The 18756-nt window shown below is 42.0% G+C and overlaps 1 protein-coding gene across 2 annotated transcripts in view; it reads left to right on the forward strand.

The window, feature by feature from the left end:
* Nucleotides 1-18756, forward strand: part of LOC139477894 (ankyrin repeat and KH domain-containing protein mask-like) — a 108203-nt gene that overhangs the window by 4303 nt on the left and 85144 nt on the right. For both annotated transcript variants that reach the window (XM_071260325.1, XM_071260326.1), the window contains exons 2-7: nt 1090-1166; nt 1562-1594; nt 1918-2349; nt 2443-2535; nt 2805-3158; nt 4622-5122. In XM_071260325.1, the coding sequence (XP_071116426.1) occupies nt 1115-1166; nt 1562-1594; nt 1918-2349; nt 2443-2535; nt 2805-3158; nt 4622-5122 (1465 nt within the window). In that variant the 5' untranslated portion in view covers nt 1090-1114. The remainder of the gene's footprint in view (nt 1-1089; nt 1167-1561; nt 1595-1917; nt 2350-2442; nt 2536-2804; nt 3159-4621; nt 5123-18756) is intronic.

Raw genomic sequence — 18756 nt, forward strand, 5'->3', positions numbered from 1 at the left:
AATATACCGTGGCAGTGTAACAGTGTAGTGTGTTGCTGTGGAGTGGTAGGACTTACCTCCCCTATTTAAGGTATGTAGGTTATATACAGTGGCAGTGTAACAGTGTTGTGTGTTGCTGTATAGTGGCAGGAGTTACCTCCCCTAAATAAGGTATGGAGGTTATATACCGTGGCAGTGTAACGGTGTAGTGTGTTGCTGAAGAGTGACATAAGTTACCTCCCATACATAAGGTATGTTGGTTATATACAGTGGCAGTATAACAGTGTAGTGAATTGCTGTAGAGTGACATGAGATACCTCCCCTACGTAAGGTATGTTGGTTATATACCGTGACAGTGTAACAGTGTTGTGTATTGCTGTGGAGTGACATGGTTTACCTCCCCTGTGTCAGGCATGTTGTGCACAGTATCCCAGCAAGTGGCAATGGAACCGTGTTTTTACTAGAGAGACAGGAGTTACCCCCCCCCCCCCCCCCCCCCCTTTGTAAGGGGGATGCACAGCATCAACGTATGTTGATATACAAAGACTCCGGCTGCATTTTCTACACAAGAGTCTAAAGCATGTTCAAGCTCCTACCCCTGCCACCAGGCAAAGCTTCCCACTGTGATGGGTGGCCATTGGCAATCGACTGACATACACCAATAGTTGATCAAGCATTGAGTATTTTTGGTCGAAGTGACATCTTTTGCTTCTATTTAGTGTCGAAGAATTATCAAGTATAACTGACTGTGAAATAAGTACATTGTTTTCTACCTTTTAGACCAAATGCAGTAAAAAGGCTCTGACGACCTCAATACACCAAGCAAACAGTTGGCAAATATACATTTAGCAGTTTATGAGGAGTACTCAGACAAAGTGTGCGGATGTATATGTGATACTGAAATATATACACTCAGTTTAGAGCCTTCACAAAATGTCATCGGTTTAATGGTTGATATATTTCAGTTTAGGCACTTGATGCAAGTGTGTGTATGCTTTGACAAGTCCCTTTTCAATGGAAGTTTCTAAAGGTTTACAATTGTGTTGAAGACCCGAAATCATATTAATGATTTCAAAAGTTTTATTGTAACTGCTGTTACTCCATATTTAGGAAGAAGAGAAACACTGTCAGGGAGATGGCGGAGTCATCAACACACGAGGAGATGCTGTCCTCTGATGAATCATCAGGTAATATTCTCAGCACATCACCAGTTACAAAGGAGGCACAATTTATGGATAACAACTTCTTTAGTTACTATGAAGTCGACGTTTTGTCATAAATTGTGTATAATTTGTCATCCGTCAACTTCTAAGTGATGCCTATCAAACAAAATATCGAAAGTTGTTTTGAACAGATCAAACAAAACAAGTAAAAATGGATTAGTTTGTCCGTGTTGGTCCACGTTATGAATTATTTTGAAAAAGAGACAAGAAGCATTATTCTGATAAATTTGTCATTATCTAAGCAGTGTCAGCGTTGTATGTTTACCTGATATTCATTAATTAACCTCCAAAGTAAGAAGCGTTATGTCTTGTCCCTGTTAGGTCTTATTCCTGTGAATATTTGTCAGTTTATTTTTAAGGTGAAGTCCGGGTACACATCCCTGTCCATAACCGTGAGTGTTCAGTTTGTTAAGTTGATCATCTGTGCTTCTGTCCACTACTGAAACAAAGGAGTTATCTGTGCATCTCTATATCAATTTAGCGGTGAACGGAACGGCTATATGGCCAAGACATCCTGCAATGCTAATACCGTCATGTATGGTTTTAAATATTGTAACATACAGGATGAAGGGTATAAATATATAAATTTGATATTGTTCCAGAGCGCATTTAACCAAAATTGTCACTGAAGGATTGTCTTCAATTGTCTTCCTGTAACTTCCTGAGCCCTTATGTATCTTAATAGGATACCATGTCAATGCTCCATATGTTACAGTCATTCTGTATGTAACTGAGGCACGTGTTCTGAGAGTCGAGTTCACAAGCTGCCAGTCATGGCCTCATGAAACATCCTGGAGCTGTAGTCCCACTCGGAACCTGTCCCTGAATACCCCTAAGCTCCGTGCACAGTTGGGAGAGTTGAAGGAAAGATGGGAGTCTCGCGGTGAGCATCTGACCAGCATTCGTAGCGGAAGTTTGATATTTGTCTTCGGACATGACACAGAGGATGATGCAATTCAGATGGCGGCTAGACATTCGGAAATAAAAGAAGCCATTTTGCTATTTCTTCACGAGATCGGCTCACAAGTGAAAAACATCAGGATGGAAGCTGTCGTTCAGGAGGCAAAGAGAACAGCAAAGAGAACACCGAAGAGAACAGCAAAGAGAACACCGAAGAGAACAGCAAAGAGACAGAAACAGCAGAAAGGTGATGTACTGTCATGTCATATGATATCAATATATATGAAAAATACATTAGAAATGTTGTTTGGGTGTCTTCATGAACTTCATCTTCTTCCAGAGTCTGGTCAAAGCATTACTGGGATGGATGGAGATAGCACAGCAATACATTCCAATGTATCCGGTACACAGAACGTCCAGGAAATGCATCAAGGTACAATAAGACGGCTCCCAAATTCTTAATAGATATTTTTCATCTTATCGTGTGGTTATTTGCACATTTGTACTGTGTAGTTCGTGTATTAAAATGTATTTATTTATTTTCCTTCCTATCAATCTTAATTTCAGGGAAAATAAATATTGGTGCAGATCTTTGCAAATATTTTAAATGTTATTGAGTAGATATTGGCAGCTTATACATTTTATGAGTTGATATGAATTTTGCTATTTCCCTTTCTATCAATATATATTTTGGGAGATCAGTTGAGATCAAGGGAGACGTTATCCTCAACGTCAACTGTGAAACAAGCTGGCGCAGCACTCCTGCGCCAAACAAACATATATCTCAAGTCCCCATGAACTCATTTCACCGTCTCGGCAAAAGGATCAGTGAGTTCTGTCTGGCTACACTGAGGAGGGTGACTCGGGGAAGTCTGATATTTTCTTTCGCACATACGACCAGTGAGGATGCAATTGACATGATTGTTAAACACAGGAAGGTCAAGGAGGTCTTCCTTGACTTCGTGCAGGAGCTGGACCCATCAGTTGAGGACATCAGAATAGAGGTGGTGTTGCGGGAGTTGAGTGTGTCTGAGGACCAGACAACACAGATAACAGGTAATAATTGTACATCGACACAGACAGTATTTCTGTCAACTCTGACATCATTCTTACAACAGTACACCCTCCCTACCACCCACTCCTCCTAAAACAATCTTGATATATATGTGTGTGTGCGTGCGTGCGTGCGTGCATGCGTGCGTGCGTGCATGTGTGCTGCACGGCCACCTTGGGAAGAAACAAAGCAGGTTCTACACGTCCATTCGGCATATGTTCTTTTATAGCAATATTCCATCTATATGACGTTAGCATGTATGACTATATGACGTCGACGCCATCAACCGAATGATTGATATTTTAACAAAGATCTACGGGTCGGGGTACAATGAGAGGAGAGAATAATAATGTGCATTGCTTCAACAAAAAGCTAAAAAGAAAGAATAATTTGCAGAACCTCTGATATTTCACATTATCAAACATAGGTCATCCAACATGATAAGCATACTTACACAATAATTGCTTCGTTTTATGAAACACAACAGTTTTACTTCTTGATGCATTAAACGTCTCATTTGCATGAGTAATGTACAAGTGTATCAACAGATGTTTGTATACCTTAAGGACTGTAACTGATAAGTGCAAGATATCATCAGAAAGAAATACATATGCATGGTAAACGAAAATGATATATTCCTGTATCTATCTGCTGAAGCTCCCTTATGAGGTCATTTTATGTACGCAAGAAAAAGTAAAGTTGAGATAACTCTTCCCTGACCGGTGCCTTGCCTGACGGCAAATGTAGCAGTTTACCCACCCACCTAAAACAGTGATGTAATAGAGACCATTTATTTACAAAAGCCTAATGGTGCCACTTCGGTAGCATTAATTAATTTATTTTTAAACCAACATTCCCTTGTATTTTCGAGTTCTTGTCTATAATATAGCTTATACAACTATATAAATAATTCATTTACATTTTACTCAGATTTCTTCTCTTTGTGATTTTATGATGGCGATTACTATTCAAAGTGGACAAAAAGGTTAAACTGTAACCGTTTTGCTTGGTATGAACTGATCACATGACTTATGTGAAATTTTGAGAACTCTACTGCAATAGTATTAACGTATTCTCTAGAGAATAATTATCAAATTCATCTGTTCCTAATTTTACTTCAAAACATCCCGTGTATCTTTAAGACTGCGAACATTTAAATGCATTATATTTATATCTAGATATTCTGTTCCTTGGTTAGGGTGACCCGCATGACAGGATGAGTTTAAGGTTAAGACAGGATTAAGATGAGCACTGATAGGTCTGATATCGCCTTTATGTGGGAGAGGAAGGAGGTTGCAGTGACACTTGATTTGGCAACTTTCTTAGCGTTTCGTTTCCAGATATCCCAATGTGGGCTTGGGCCCTGGTGGAACTCCATATCCTGTTTTTTTATTGTGTTGTCACTAACATGTGGTACACCTCTCTTCTTCATGAAATGTTTTCTCTTGTCATCATTTGTTCACAGAAACACGGCCTAGAGGGATGGCGGATCCTGAACATAAGGATGAGGAGGGCGCATCTTGCTCACATCCCCAACAGAAGGACGATGACGAAACATCGCACCCTCATATCCAGGAATCGGGCGACAATAGCTCTTCTCCCTCCCATTCCCCACAGACAAAAGATGAGGACACCTGTCTCCCACATCTCCAGAAGACAGAAGAAGATAAAACGTCTATTCAACAAACGGAGGAGGACACCTCTCACCTACATCCCCAGCAGACAGAAGGAGATAAAATGCCTCTTCAACAGACGGACGAGTACACCTCTCACCTACATCCCCAGAAGACAGAAGGAGATAAAACGTCTCTTCAACAGACGGACGAGGACACCTCTCACCTACATCCCCAGAAGACAGAAGAAGATGAAACGCCTCAACAGACGGACGAGTACACATCTCACCTACAGCCACAGCAGGTGTACGTAAAGGTCAAATTCAAATATCAAACAACCGGGATAGAGAAAGGTAATTTTAATTTTGTCAAGGTGAATTCCTCAGCAGTTAGAGGCGACATGTACATTGACACACTTCAGTGTTCACATTGAATAGACAGAGGTGTCATGTGCATTGACCAACCCCAGTGTTGACAGTGAGTAGATAGAGGTGACATGTACATTGACTCACTCCAGTGATGACAGTGAGTAGATAGAGGTAATATGTACATTGATCCTTTCCAGTGTTGACAGATAGATGTAGATAGACTTGATATGTAAATAGACTCACTCCAGTGTTGACAGTGAGTAGATAGAATCGACAGCTACATGGAATCACTCCAGTGTTGACAGTAAGCAGATGGAAGTGACATGTACATTGACTCACTCCAGTGTTGACAGTGAGTACATAGAGGTGACATGTACATTGACTCACTCCAGTCCTAACAGTGAGTAGACAGAGGTGACATGTACATTGACTCACTCCAGTGTTGACAGTGAGTAGATAGAGGCGACATGTACATTGACACACTCCAGTGTTGACAGTGAGTAGATAGACTTGACATGTACATTGACTTACTCCAGTGTTGACAGTGAGTAGATAGAGACATGCACATTGACTCACTCTAGTGTTGACAGTGAGTAGATAAAGGTGGCATGTACATTGACACACTCCAGTGTTGACAGTGAGTAGACAGATGAGACATGTACATTGACTCACTTTTATGTTGACAGTGAGTATATAGAGGTGACATGTACATTGACTCACTCCAGTATTGATAGTGAGTTGATAGACTTGACATGTACATTGACTCACCCCAGTTTTGACAGTGAGTAGATAGAGACATGCACATTGACTCACTCCTGTGTTGACAGTGAGTAGATAGAGGTGACATGTACATTGACTCACTCCAGTGTTGACAGTGAGTAGATAGAAGCGACATGTACATTGACACACTCCAGTGCTGACAGTGAGTAGATAGACTTGACATGTACATTGACTCACCCCAGTTTTGAGACTGAGTAGATAGAGACATGCACATTGACTCACTCCGGTGTTGACAGTGAGTAGATAAAGGTGACATGTACATTGACACACTCCAGTGTTGACAGTGAGTAGACAGAGGAGACATGTATGTAGACTCACTCCAGTTTTGACAGTGAGTAGATAGAGGTGACATGTACATTGACTCACTCCAGTGTTGACAGTGAGTAGATAGAGGTGACATGTTCATCGACTCACTTCAGTCTTGACAGTGAGTAGATAGAGGTGACATGTACATTGACACACTCCAGTGTTGACAGTGAGTAGATAGACTTGACATGCACATTGACTCACTCCAGTGTTGACAGTGAGTAGATAGAGGAGTCATGTATACATTGACTCACTCCAGTGTTGACAGTGAGTTGATAGAGGAGTCATGTATACATTGACTCACTCCTGTGTTGACAGTGAGTAGATAGAGGAGTCATGTATACATTGACTCACTCCAGTGTTGACAGTGAGTAGATAAAGGTGACATCTACATTGACTCACTCCAGTGTTGACAGTGAACAGATAGAGGTGACATGTACATTAACTCACTCCAGTGTTGACAGTGAGTAGATAGACTTGACCTATACATTGACACACTCCAGTGTTGACAGTGAGTAGATAGACTTGACATGTACATTGACTCACTCCAGTGTTGACAGTGAGTAGATAGAGGTGACATGTACATTGACTCACTCCAGTGTTGACACTGAGTAGATAGACTTGACATGTGCATTGACACACTCCAGTGTTGACAGTGAGTAGATAGACTTGACATGTACATTGACTCACTCCAGTGTTGACAGTAAGTAGATAGAGGTGACATGTACATTGACTCACTCCAGGGTTGACAGTGAGTAGATAGAGGTGACATGTACATTGACACACTCCAGGGTTGACAGTGAGTAGATAGACTTGACATGTACATTGACACACTCCAGTGTTGACAGTGAGTAGATAGACTTGACATGTACATTGACTCACTCTAGGGTTGACAGTGAGTAGATAGTGATGACATGTACATTGACACACACCAGTGTTGACAGTGAGTAGAAAGACTTGACATGTACATTGACTCACTCCAGTGTTGACAGTGAGTAGATAGACTTGACATGTACATTGACACACTCTAGTGTTGACAGTGAGTAGATAGACTTGACATGTACATTGACTCACTCCAGTGTTGACAGTGAGTAGATACAGGTGACATGTACATTGAGTCTCTCCAGTGTTGACAGTGAGTAGATAGAGGAGTCATGTACATTGACACACTCCAGTGTTGACAGTGGGTAGAAAGACTTGACATGTACATTGACTCACTCCAGTGTTGACAGAGAGTAGATAGAGGTGACATGTACATTGACTCACTCCAGTGTTGACAGTGAGTAGATTCACATGACATGTACATTAACTCACTCCAGTGTTGACAGTGAGTAGATAGACTTGACATGTACATTGACACGCTCCAGTGTTGACAGTGAGGAGATAGACTTGACATGTACATTGACTCACTCCAGTGTTGACAATGAGTAGATAGAGGTGACATGTACATTGACTCACTCCAGTGTTGACAGTGAGTAGATAGTCTTGACATGTACATTGACACACTCCAGTGTTGACAGTGAGTAGATAGACTTGACATGTGCATTGACTCACTCCAGTGTTGACAGTGAGTAGATAGACTTGACATGTATATTGACACACTCCAGTGTTGACAGTGAGTAGATAGACTTGACATGTACATTGATACACTCCAGTGTTGACAGTGAGTAGATAGACTTCACATGTACATTGACTCACTCCAGTGTTGACAGTGAGTAGATAGTGATGACATGTACATTGACACACTCCAGTGTTGACAGTGAGTAGATAGACTTGACATGTACATTGACACACTCCAGTGTTGACAGTGAGTAGATAAACTTGACATGTACATTGACTCACTCCAGGGTTGACAGTGAGTAGATAGACTTGACATGTACATTGACTCACTCCAGTGTTGACAGTTAGAAGATAGAGGTGACATGTACATTGACTCACTCCAGTGTTGACAGTGAGTAGATAGACTTGACATGTACATTGACACACTCCAGTGTTGACAGTGAGTAGATAGACTTGACATGTACATTGACTCACTCCAGGGTTGACAGTGAGTAGATAGACTTGACATGTACATTGACTCACTCCAGGGTTGACAGTGAGTAGATAGACTTGACATGTACATTGACTCACTCAAGTGTTGACAGTGAGTAGATAGAGGTGACATGTACATTGACTCACTCCAGTGTTGACAGTGAGTAGATAGAGGTGACATGTACATTGACACACTCCAGTGTTGACAGTGAGTAGATAGACTTGACATGTACATTGACTCACTCCAGTGTTGACAGTGAGTAGATACAGGTGACATGTACATTAACTCACTCCAGTGTTGACAGTGAGTAGATAGTGATGACATGTACATTGACACACTCCAGTGTTGACAGTGAGTAGAAAGACTTCACATGTACATTGACTCACTCCAGGGTTGACAGTGAGTAGATAGACTTGACATGTACATTGACACACTCCAGTGTTGACAGTGAGTAGATAGAGGTGACATGAACATTGACTCACTCCAGTGTTGACAGTGAGTAGATAGACTTGACATGTACATTGACACACTCCAGTGTTGACAGTGAGTAGATAGACTTGACATGTACATTGACTCACTCAAGTGTTGACAGTGAGTAGATACAGGTGACATGTACATTAACTCACTCCAGGGTTGACAGTGAGTAGATAGTGATGACATGTACATTGACACACTCCAGTGTTGATAGTGAGTAGAAAGACTTGACATGTACATTGACTCACTCCAGGGTTGACAGTGAGTAGATAGGCTTGACATGTACATTGACACACTCCAGTGTTGACAGTGAGTAGATAGACTTGACATGTACATTGACTCACTCCAGTGTTGACAGTAAGTAGATAGAGGTGACATGTACATTGACTCACTCCAGGGTTGACAGTGAGTAGATAGAGGTGACATGTACATTGACACACTCCAGGGTTGACAGTGAGTAGATAGACTTGACATGTACATTGACACACTCCAGTGTTGCAATGGATAGATAGACTTGACATGTACATTGACTCACTCCAGTGTTGACAGTGAGTAGATAGACTTGACATGTACATTGACTCACTCTAGGGTTGACAGTGAGTAGATAGTGATGACATGTACATTGACACACACCAGTGTTGACAGTGAGTAGAAAGACTAGACATGTACATTGACTCACTCCAGTGTTGACAGTGAGTAGATAGACTTGACATGTACATTGACACACTCTAGTGTTGACAGTGAGTAGATAGACTTGACATGTACATTGACTCACTCCAGTGTTGACAGTGTGTATACAGGTGACATGTACATTGAGTCTCTCCAGTGTTGACAGTGAGTAGATAGAGGAGTCATGTACATTGACACATTCCAGTGTTGACAGTGGGTAGAAAGACTTGACATGTACATTGACTCACTCAAGTGTTGACAGTGAGTAGACAGAGGTGACATGTACATTGACACACTCCAGTGTTGACAGTGAGTAGAAAGACTTGACATGTACATTGACTCACTCCAGTGTTGACAGTGAGTAGATAGACTTGACATGTACATTGACACACTCCAGTGTAGTCAGTGAGTAGATACAGGTGACATGTACATTGACTCACTCCAGGGTTGACAGTAAGTAGTTATAGGTGATATGTACATTGACACACTCCAGTGTTGACAGTTAGTAGATAGAGGTGACATGTATATATTGACTCACTCCAGTGTTGACAGAGAGTACATAGAGGTGACATGTACATTGACACACTCCAGTGTTGACAGTGAGTAGATAGACTTGACATGTACAATGACTCACTCCAGTGTTGACAGTGAGTAGATACAGGTGACATGTACATTGACACACTCCAGTGTTGACAGTGAGTAGAAAGACTTGACATGTACATTGACTCACTCCAGTGTTGACAGTGAGTAGATAGACTTGACATGTACATTGACACACTCCAGTGTTGACAGTTAGTAGATAGAGGTGACATGTATACATTGACTCACTCCAGTGTTGACAGAGAGTAGATAGAGGTGACATGTACATTGACACACTCCAGTGTTGACAGTGAGTAGATAGACTTGACATGTACAATGACTCACTCCAGTGTTGACAGTGAGTAGATAGAGGTGACATGTACATTGACTCACTCCAGGGTTGACAGTGAGTAGATAGAGGTGACATGTACGTTGACTCACTCCAGTGTTGACAGTGAGTAGGTAGAGGTGACATGTACATTGACTCACTCCAGTGTTGACAGTGAGTAGATAGACTTGACATGTACATTGACACACTACAGTGTTGACAGTGAGTAGATAGACTTGACATGTACATTGACTCACTCCAGTGTTGACAGTGAGTAGATACAGGTGACATGTACATTAACTCACTCCAGTGTTGACAGTGAGTAGATAGTGATGACATGTACATTGACACACTCCAGTGTTGAGAGTGAGTAGAAAGACTTGACGTGTACATTGACTCACTCCAGGGTTGACAGTGAGTAGATAGACTTGACATGTACATTGACACACTCCAGTGTTGACAGTAAGTAGATAGAGGTGACATGTACATTGACTCACTCCAGTGTTGACAGTGAATAGATACAGGTGACATGTACATTGACACACTCCAGTGTTGACAGTGAGTAGATAGACTTGACATGTACATTGACTCACTCCAGTGTTGACAGAAAGTATATAGAGGTGACATGTACATTGACTCACTCCAGGGTTGACAGTGAGTAGATACAGGTGACATGTACATTGACACACTCCAGGGTAGACAGTGAGTAGATAGACTTGACATGTACATTGACACACTCCAGTGTTGACAGTGAGTAGATAGCCTTGACGTGTACATTGACTCACTCCAGGGTTGACAGTGAGTAGATAGACTTGACATGTACATTGACTCACTCTAGGGTTGACAGTGAGTAGATAGAGGTGACATGTACATTGACACACTCCAGTGTTGACAGTGAGTAGAAAGACTTGACATGTACATTGACTCACTCCAGTGTTGACAGTGGGTAGATAGACTTGACATGTACATTGACACACTCCAGTGTTGACAGTGAGTAGATAGACTTGACATGTACATTGACTCACTCCAGTGTTGACAGTGAGTAGATACAGGTGACATGTACATTGAGTCTCTCCAGGGTTGACAGTGAGTAGATAGAGGAGTCATGTACATTGACACACTCCAGTGTTGACAGTGGGTAGAAAGACTTGACATGTACATTGACACACTCCAGTGTTGACAGTAAGTAGATAGAGGTGACATGTACATTGACTCACTCCAGTGTTGACAGTGAGTAGATACAGGTGACATGTACATTGACACACTCCAGTGTTGACAGTGAGTAGATAGACTTGACATGTACATTGACTCACTCCAGTGTTGACAGAAAGTATATAGAGGTGACATGTACATTGACTCACTCCAGGGTTGACAGTGAGTAGATACAGGTGACATGTACATTGACACACTCCAGGGTAGACAGTGAGTAGATAGACTTGACATGTACATTGACACACTCCAGTGTTGACAGTGAGTAGATAGCCTTGACGTGTACATTGACTCACTCCAGGGTTGACAGTGAGTAGATAGACTTGACATGTACATTGACTCACTCTAGGGTTGACAGTGAGTAGATAGAGGTGACATGTACATTGACACACTCCAGTGTTGACAGTGAGTAGAAAGACTTGACATGTACATTGACTAACTCAAGTGTTGACAGTGGGTAGATAGACTTGACATGTACATTGACACACTCCATTGTTGACAGTGAGTAGATAGACTTGACATGTACATTGACTCACTCCAGTGTTGACAGTGAGTAGATACAGGTGACATGTACATTGAGTCTCTCCAGGGTTGACAGTGAGTAGATAGAGGAGTCATGTACATTGACACACTCCAGTGTTGACAGTGGGTAGAAAGACTTGACATGTACATTGACTCACTCAAGTGTTGACAGTGAGTAGATAGAGGTGACATGTACATTGACACACTCCAGTGTTGACAGTAAGTAAAAAGACTTGACATGTACATTGACTCACTCCAGTGTTGACAGTGAGTAGATAGACTTGACATGTACATTGACACACTCCAGTGTTGACAGTGAGTAGATAGACTTGACATGTACATTGACTCACTTCAGTGTTGACAGTGAGTAGATAGAGGTGACATGTACATTGACTCACTCCAGTGTTGACAGTGAGTAGATAGAGGTGACATGTATATAGACTCACTCCAGTGTTGACAGTGAGTAGATACAGGTGACATGTACATTGACTCACTCCAGGGTTGACAGAAAGTAGATAGAGGTGACATGTACATCGACACGCTCCAGGGTTGACAGTGAGTAGATAGACTTGACATGTACATTGACACACTCCAGTGTTGACATTGAGTAGATAGCCTTAACGTGTACATTGACTCACTCCAGGGTTGACAGTGAGTAGATAGACTTGACATGTACATTGACTCACTCTAGGGTTGGCAGTGAGTAGATAGAGGTGACATGTACATTGACACACTCCAGTGTTGACAGTGAGTAGAAAGACTTGACATGTACATTGACTCACTCCAGTGTTGACAGTGAGTAGATAGACTTGACATGTACATTGACACACTCCAGTGTTGACAGTGAGTAGATAGACTTAACATGTACATTGACTCACTCCAGGGTTCACAGTAAGTAGATATAGGTGACATGTACATTGACACACTCCAGTGTTGACAGTTAGTAGATAGAGGTGACATGTATACATTGACTCACTCCAGTGTTGACAGAGAGTAGACAGAGGTGACATGTACAATGACTCACTCCAGGGTTGACAGTGAGTAGATACTTGTGACATGTACATTGACTCACTCCAGGGTTGACAGAGAGTAGATAGAGGTGACATGTACATTGACACACTCAAGTGTTGACAGTGAGCAGAAAGACTTGACATGTACATTGACTCACTCCATTGTTGACAGTGAGTAGATAGACTTGACATGTACATTGACACACTCCAGTGTTGACAGTGAGTAGATAGACTTGACATGTACATTGACTCTCTCCTGTGTTGACAGTGAGTAGATAGAGGTGACATGTACATTGACTCACTCCAGGGTTGACAGTGAGTAGATAGAGGTGACATGTACATAGACTCACTCCAGTGTTGACAGTGAGTAGATACAGGTGACATGTACATTGACTCACTCCAGTGTTGACAGTGAGTAGATAGAGGTGACATGTACATTGACACACTTCAGTGTTGACAGTGAGTAGAAAGACATGACATGTACATTGACTCACTCCAGTGTTGACAGTGAGTAGATAGTCTTGACATGTACATTGACACACTCCAGTGGTGACAGTGAGTAGATAGACTTGACATGTACATTGACTCACTCCAGTGTTGACAGTGAGTAGATAGAGGTGACATGTACATTGACTCACTCTAGTGTTGATAGTGAGTAGATAGAGGTGACATATGTACATTGACTCACTCCGGGGTTGACAGTGAGTAGATAGACATGACATATACATTGACACATTCCAGTGTTGACAGTGAGTAGATATACTTGACATGTACATTGACACACTCCAGTGGTGACAGTGAGTAGATAGACTTGACATGTACATTGACTCACTCCAGTGTTGTCAGTGAGTAGATAGAGGTGACACGTACATTGACTCACTCCAGTGTTGACAGTGAGTAGATAGACTTTACATGTACATTGACTCACCCTAGTTTTGACAATGAGTAGATAGAGAAATGTACACTGACTCACTCCAGTGTTGACAGTGAGTAGATACAGGTGACATGTACATTGACTCACTCCAGGGTTGACAGTGAGTAGATTGAGGTGACATGTACATTGACACACTCCAGTGTTGACAGTGAGTAGAAAGACTTGACATGTACACTGACTCACTCCAGTGTTGACAGTGAGTACATAGACTTGACATGTACATTGACACACTCCAGTGTTGACAGTGAGTAGATAGAGGTGACATGTACATTGAGTTTCTCCAGGGTTGACAGTGAGTAGATAGAGGAGTCATGTACATTGACACACTCCAGTGTTGACAGTGGGTAGAAAGACTTGACATGTACATTGACTCACTCCTGTGTTGACAGTGAGTAGATAGACTTGACATGTACATTGACACACTCCAGTGTTGACAGTTAGTAGATACAGGTGACATGTACATTGAGTCTCTCCAGGGTTGACAGTGAGTAGATAGAGGAGTCATGTACATTGACTCACTCCAGTGTTGACAGTTGGTAGAAAGACTTGACATGTACATTGACTCACTCCAGTGTTGACAGTGAGTAGATAGACTTGACATGTACATTGACTCACTCCAGTGTTGACAGTGAGTAGATGCAGGTTACATGTACATTGAGTCTTTCCAGGGTTGACAGTGAGTAGATATAGGAGTCATGAACATTGACACACATCAGTGTTGACAGTGGGTAGAAAGACTTGACATGTACATTGACACACTCCAGTGTTGACAGTGAGTAAATAGACTTGACATGTACATTGACTCACTCCATTGTTGACAGTGAGTAGATAGACTTGACATGTACATTGACTCACTCCAGTGTTGACAGTGAGTAGATAGTGATGATATGTACATTGACTCACTCCAGTGTTGACAGTAAGTAGATAGAGGTGACATGTACATTGACTCACTCCAGGGTTGACAGTGAGTAGATAGAGTTGACATGTACATTGACACACTCCAGGGTTGACAGTGAGTAGATAGACTTGACATGTACATTGACTCACTCCAGTGTTGACAGTGAGTAGATAGCCTTGACGTGTACATTGACTCACTCCAGGGTTGACAGTGAGTAGATAGACTTGACATGTACATTGACTCACTCTAGGGTTGACAGTGAGTAGATAGAGGTGACATGTACATTGACACACTCCAGTGTTGACAGTGAGTAGAAAGACTTGACATGTACATTGACTCACTCCAGTGTTGACAGTGAGTAGATAGACTTGACATGTACATTGACACACTCCAGTGTTGACAGTGAGTAGATAGACTTGACATGTACATTGACTCACTCCAGTGTTGACAGTGAGTAGATAAAGGTGACATGTACATTGAGTCTCTCCAGGGTTGACAGTGAGTAGATAGAGGAGTCATGTACATTGACACACTCCAGTGTTGACAGTGGGTAGAAAGACTTGACATGTACATTGACTCACTCAAGTGTTGACAGTGAGTAGATAGAGGTGACATGTATACATTGACTCACTCCAGTGTTGACAGAGAGTAGATAGAGGTGACATGTACATTGACACACTCCAGTGTTGACAGTGAGTAGATAGACTTGACATGTACATTGACTCACTCCAGTGTTGACAGTGAGTAGATAGAGGTGACATGTACATTGACTCACTCCAGGGTTGACAGTGAGTAGATAGAGGTGACATGTACGTTGACTCACTCCAGTGTTGACAGTGAGTAGGTAGAGGTGACATGTACATTGACTCACTCCAGTGTTGACAGTGAGTAGATAGACTTGACATGTACATTGACACACTACAGTGTTGACAGTGAGTAGATAGACTTGACATGTACATTGACTCACTCCAGGGTTGACAGTGAGTAGATAGACTTGACATGTACATTGACACACTCCAGTGTTGACAGTAAGTAGATAGAGGTGACATGTACATTGACTCACTCCAGTGTTGACAGTGAGTAGATACAGGTGACATGTACATTGACACACTCCAGTGTTGACAGTGAGTAGATAGACTTGACATGTACATTGACTCACTCCAGTGTTGACAGAAAGTATATAGAGGTGACATGTACATTGAGTCTCTCCAGGGTTGACAGTGAGTAGATAGAGGAGTCATGTACATTGACACACTCCAGTGTTGACAGTGGGTAGAAAGACTTGACATGTACATTGACTAACTCCAGTGTTGACAGTAAGTAGATAGAGGTGACATGTACATTGACTCACTCCAGTGTTGACAGTGAGTAGATAGACTTGACATGTACATTGACTCACTCCAGTGTTGACAGAAAGTATATAGAGGTGACATGTACATTGACTCACTCCAGGGTTGACAGTGAGTAGATACAGGTGACATGTACATTGACACACTCCAGGGTAGACAGTGAGTAGATAGACTTGACATGTACATTGAGACACTCCAGTGTTGACAGTGAGTAGATAGCCTTGACGTGTACATTGACTCACTCCAGGGTTGACAGTGAGTAGATAGACTTGACATGTACATTGACTCACTCTAGGGTTGACAGTGAGTAGATAGAGGTGACATGTACATTGACACACTCCAGTGTTGACAGTGAGTAGAAAGACTTGACATGTACATTGACTCACTCCAGTGTTGACAGTGGGTAGATAGACTTGACATGTACATTGACACACTCCAGTGTTGACAGTGAGTAGATAGACTTGACATGTACATTGACTCACTCCAGTGTTGACAGTGAGTAGATACAGGTGACATGTACATTGAGTCTCTCCAGGGTTGACAGTGAGTAGATAGAGGAGTCATGTACATTGACACACTCCAGTGTTGACAGTGGGTAGAAAGACTTGACATGTACATTGACTCACTCAAGTGTTGACAGTGAGTAGATAGAGGTGACATGTACATTGACACACTCCAGTGTTGACAGTAAGTAAAAAGACTTGACATGTACATTGACTCACTCCAGTGTTGACAGTGAGTAGATAGACTTGACATGTACATTGACACACTCCAGTGTTGACAGTGAGTAGATAGACTTGACATGTACATTGACTCACTTCAGTGTTGACAGTGAGTAGATAGAGGTGACATGTACATTGACTCACTCCAGTGTTGACAGTGAGTAGATAGAGGTGACATGTATATAGACTTACTCCAGTGTTGACAGTGAGTAGACAGAGGTGACATGTACATTGACTCACTCCAGGGTTGACAGAAAGTAGATAGAGGTGACATGTACATCGACACACTCCAGTGTTGACAGTGGGTAGAAAGACTTGACATGTACATTGACTAACTCCAGTGTTGACAGTAAGTAGATAGAGGTGACATGTACATTGACTCACTCCAGTGTTGACAGTGAGTAGATAGACTTGACATGTACATTGACTCACTCCAGTGTTGACAGAAAGTATATAGAGGTGACATGTACATTGACTCACTCCAGGGTTGACAGTGAGTAGATACAGGTGACATGTACATTGACACACTCCAGGGTAGACAGTGAGTAGATAGACTTGACATGTACATTGAGACACTCCAGTGTTGACAGTGAGTAGATAGCCTTGACGTGTACATTGACTCACTCCAGGGTTGACAGTGAGTAGATAGACTTGACATGTACATTGACTCACTCTAGGGTTGACAGTGAGTAGATAGAGGTGACATGTACATTGACACACTCCAGTGTTGACAGTGAGTAGAAAGACTTGACATGTACATTGACTCACTCCAGTGTTGACAGTGGGTAGATAGACTTGACATGTACATTGACACACTCCAGTGTTGACAGTGAGTAGATAGACTTGACATGTACATTGACTCACTCCAGTGTTGACAGTGAGTAGATACAGGTGACATGTACATTGAGTCTCTCCAGGGTTGACAGTGAGTAGATAGAGGAGTCATGTACATTGACACACTCCAGTGTTGACAGTGGGTAGAAAGACTTGACATGTACATTGACTCACTCAAGTGTTGACAGTGAGTAGATAGAGGTGACATGTACATTGACACACTCCAGTGTTGACAGTAAGTAAAAAGACTTGACATGTACATTGACTCACTCCAGTGTTGACAGTGAGTAGATAGACTTGACATGTACATTGACACACTCCAGTGTTGACAGTGAGTAGATAGACTTGACATGTACATTGACTCACTTCAGTGTTGACAGTGAGTAGATAGAGGTGACATGTACATTGACTCACTCCAGTGTTGACAGTGAGTAGATAGAGGTGACATGTATATAGACTTACTCCAGTGTTGACAGTGAGTAGACAGAGGTGACATGTACATTGACTCACTCCAGGGTTGACAGAAAGTAGATAGAGGTGACATGTACATCGACACGCTCCAGGGTTGACAGTGAGTAGATAGACTTGACATGTACATTGACACACTCCAGTGTTGACAGTGAGTAGAAAGACTTGACATGTACATTGACTCACTCCAGTGTTGACAGTGAGTAGATAGACTTGACATGTACATTGACACACTCCAGTGTTGACAGTGAGTAGATAGACTTAACATGTACATTGACTCACTCCAGGGTTCACAGTAAGTAGATATAGGTGACATGTACATTGACACACTCCAGTGTTGACAGTTAGTAGATAGAGGTGACATGTATACATTGACTCACTCCAGTGTTGACAGAGAGTAGACAGAGGTGACATGTACAATGACTCACTCCAGGGTTGACAGTGAGTAGATACTGGTGACATGTACATTGACTAACTCCAGGGTTGACAGAGAGTAGATAGAGGT

This window comes from Haliotis cracherodii, unplaced genomic scaffold, assembly GCF_022045235.1.
Source record: "Haliotis cracherodii isolate W230 unplaced genomic scaffold, xgHalCrac1.p SCAF_37, whole genome shotgun sequence".
Lineage (NCBI taxonomy): Eukaryota > Metazoa > Mollusca > Gastropoda > Lepetellida > Haliotidae > Haliotis > Haliotis cracherodii.